The 2,500-nt window shown below is 45.8% G+C and overlaps 1 protein-coding gene across 1 annotated transcript in view; it reads right to left on the minus strand.

Moving 5' to 3' along the window:
• Positions 1-2,500, minus strand: part of LOC113801852 (uncharacterized) — a 2,953-nt gene that overhangs the window by 68 nt on the left and 385 nt on the right. The window contains exons 1-6 of the mRNA XM_027352282.2: positions 2,467-2,500; positions 2,132-2,356; positions 1,402-2,022; positions 1,074-1,298; positions 758-973; positions 1-534 (exon numbers count right to left, since the gene is read on the minus strand). The exon at positions 1-534 is cut by the window's left edge and continues 68 nt beyond it; the exon at positions 2,467-2,500 is cut by the window's right edge and continues 385 nt beyond it. Of these exons, the coding sequence (XP_027208083.2) occupies positions 262-534; positions 758-973; positions 1,074-1,298; positions 1,402-2,022; positions 2,132-2,356; positions 2,467-2,500 (1,594 nt within the window). The 3' untranslated portion in view covers positions 1-261. The remainder of the gene's footprint in view (positions 535-757; positions 974-1,073; positions 1,299-1,401; positions 2,023-2,131; positions 2,357-2,466) is intronic.

Consider the following 2,500-nt stretch of genomic DNA (forward strand, 5'->3'; position numbering starts at 1 on the left):
GTATTCTAAACCGTGTCTAATTCAGTAAGGAATACTTGCTTAGAGAAGCGTGGAATATTATACAATCAGTAATAATAACGAGAAGAATAGACAGGCAACAACAGTAACGTCCATAACATACAAACAATAACAATAAAAGCTTGTAACTATATAATTCTGCATGTGCGAACGTGAATAACATACAAACAGTAATAATAAGAGTTCACGACTACATAATTCTGCATGTGCGACCTCACATTCATTCCAATTATCCATTTTCTCTCATTCTTCTTTAGCTGAGTCACTGCCGATCACCGTCCCGCTGATCTTGATTGGGAATTTCCCTCCTGCGGTTCTTGGCTTGAGCGCCGCTTTATAGTCGACCTTCTCCTCTTCTTCGTTGCCTTCCCTCCCCTTTCTGTCGAAGGCTTTGGGCTTCACAGACGCGCTTTTCGAAGGAGCTGAGGAGGAAGAGGGCTTTGGGGTCTCTGCTGAATCGGGCACCGCTTCGACTCTCGCGGGAACTGCAGTCACGAGGACGTATGGGTCTTCTTTCTGTTGGTGGTTGGAATCGAATAGATGACGAAGTGTATGCTGATATTAAACAACAGCAAATCTTTCTTTATGCTTTTTGATTTTGTACTTTTACTTTTATTTTGTAATATTTTCTTTCTATTAACTTATATCTATTTTCATTGGTTTATTCATTTTATGGGAAAGGAAGAACAAATTGATTTGCTCTATGAACAATGCAAATAAGCAGATATAAACTTCTTACGTTTAGAGGATTTGAAGTTTGATTTGTGGATGTCTGTTGGCAAGTTGGAGCCGCCGTGGCTCCTGGCGACTTGGTCCAAGGTGCCATAGGACTTCCTTGGCTATTCTGAAGTGCAGCGTGGGAGTTGTCTTTGGTCGCGCCTGGGCTGGGCAGCTTCTTCTCACTTCCGTCGATGCTTATGGGCGAAAAGACCTCCTCTATTTGGAGTGTCGAGTGCTGATGGAGGAGAGGAGGTTAGCACATATTTCGATAAATGAATCTACACATAATAAAGACCTTGGAATCACGCGTTGATACATTTTGAAGTGCAACTCACCTTCTTCGGAGCAGAAACAGTGAGCACGCCATCGGAAGACATGACCGAAGTAACGGCATCAAGCTGAATGTCTCCAGGAACAACGAAGCGTCGCAGGAACCGCTTGCTGGACTTGGCGCCGCCCTCCTTCTTGTCCGTGTGGCCTGAAACGACCAGTTCTCGGTCGTTGACAGCTTTCACGTTGATCTCTCCGCCGTCCATGAAATCGTGGACATCAATTACAAACTGAAAAGGAAGCACGACGTTGATGTACATCCTAAACATTATATTCCTATGCTTATATGGTTTTCGTAAACACTTCTGTTTAGAATAAGGACCAAATATGTACCTTGTGCTGATGTTCGTCCTCCGAGGACGTGACAGCCTGAGTATCTTCTCGGAGATCGCGACTTCGAAGGTTCCTGTAACTGGTGAGGTCGTCGAGCAGCGATGACTGGTCTCCCCACCTCGCTAACACCTCCCTCACGGCTTTCTGGAAGTCGTTCCACGAGTCTTGGAAGAAGGAGTCGCTGAAGAAGAGCCCTCGCCTTGTGATGGGGAAGAAGTGTCCAGGGAACGGATCCATGTGGAACATCTTGTCGTTCTCTGAGGATTTCAACTGGAAGTCCGATGACGGCGTCTGACTCAAGCGAGCTGTATTTGCGCTTGCGTTAACATTGGCCTCATTTGCCTCGATTTCAATGGGAATCAGTCTGGAGGATGACGATGACGGAACAGATTCTTGCGTTATCTGAGTCTGTTTGGGCTGTGATTTGTTGGCCTCCGAAGGTTGGTCGTAGTTCTTGATGGGAACACTTACTCCCTGTTTGCCTCCATTGACAGAGGTCTGCGTTTGGCTACACTGTTCACATTTAAAGGACTCTGACGAAGTTCCTTCACTGACCTTCTTATCTTGAGTTTCCTCCATCTGAATGGGGATGATGGTGGTCTTGTGCTGCGCTTCGTTCTCCTGTGAAACAAGGACGCACTGTAAGATGTTGAGAATATGGCGGATATTTCAATTCTATGTCGCACGGAAATCCAAACATCGGCTTTCATGAGATAAAGAAATCACTCACTATTTTCGGCGATGTAATGGTGAGGATGCCATCAGATGACATGACAGAGTCAATGGCTGACAAGTCAGTGAGACGAGGCAAGGAGAAGCGGCGTCTGAAGGAGTGCGAGGCCACTGAGGAGCCTCCCTCTTTCTTCTCCACACTTCCCTCCACCACGAGGTCCTTCTCGCCCACCACTTTCACCTTCACGTCTCCACCCATGAAGTCATGCACGTCCATTACCACCTAATGATTTACAACACATATATTAGAATAATAATAAAAAACTCTATTTCTTTTTTGGATCAATACATTCCTAAATAAAATAATGGGTATTTCCCGCTCGCTTTACAGACCTTCCGGCTGGTGTCGTCCGACGTGACGGCAACG

Source organism: Penaeus vannamei, chromosome 9 (assembly GCF_042767895.1).
Source record: "Penaeus vannamei isolate JL-2024 chromosome 9, ASM4276789v1, whole genome shotgun sequence".
NCBI classification, from domain to species: Eukaryota; Metazoa; Arthropoda; class Malacostraca; order Decapoda; family Penaeidae; genus Penaeus; species Penaeus vannamei.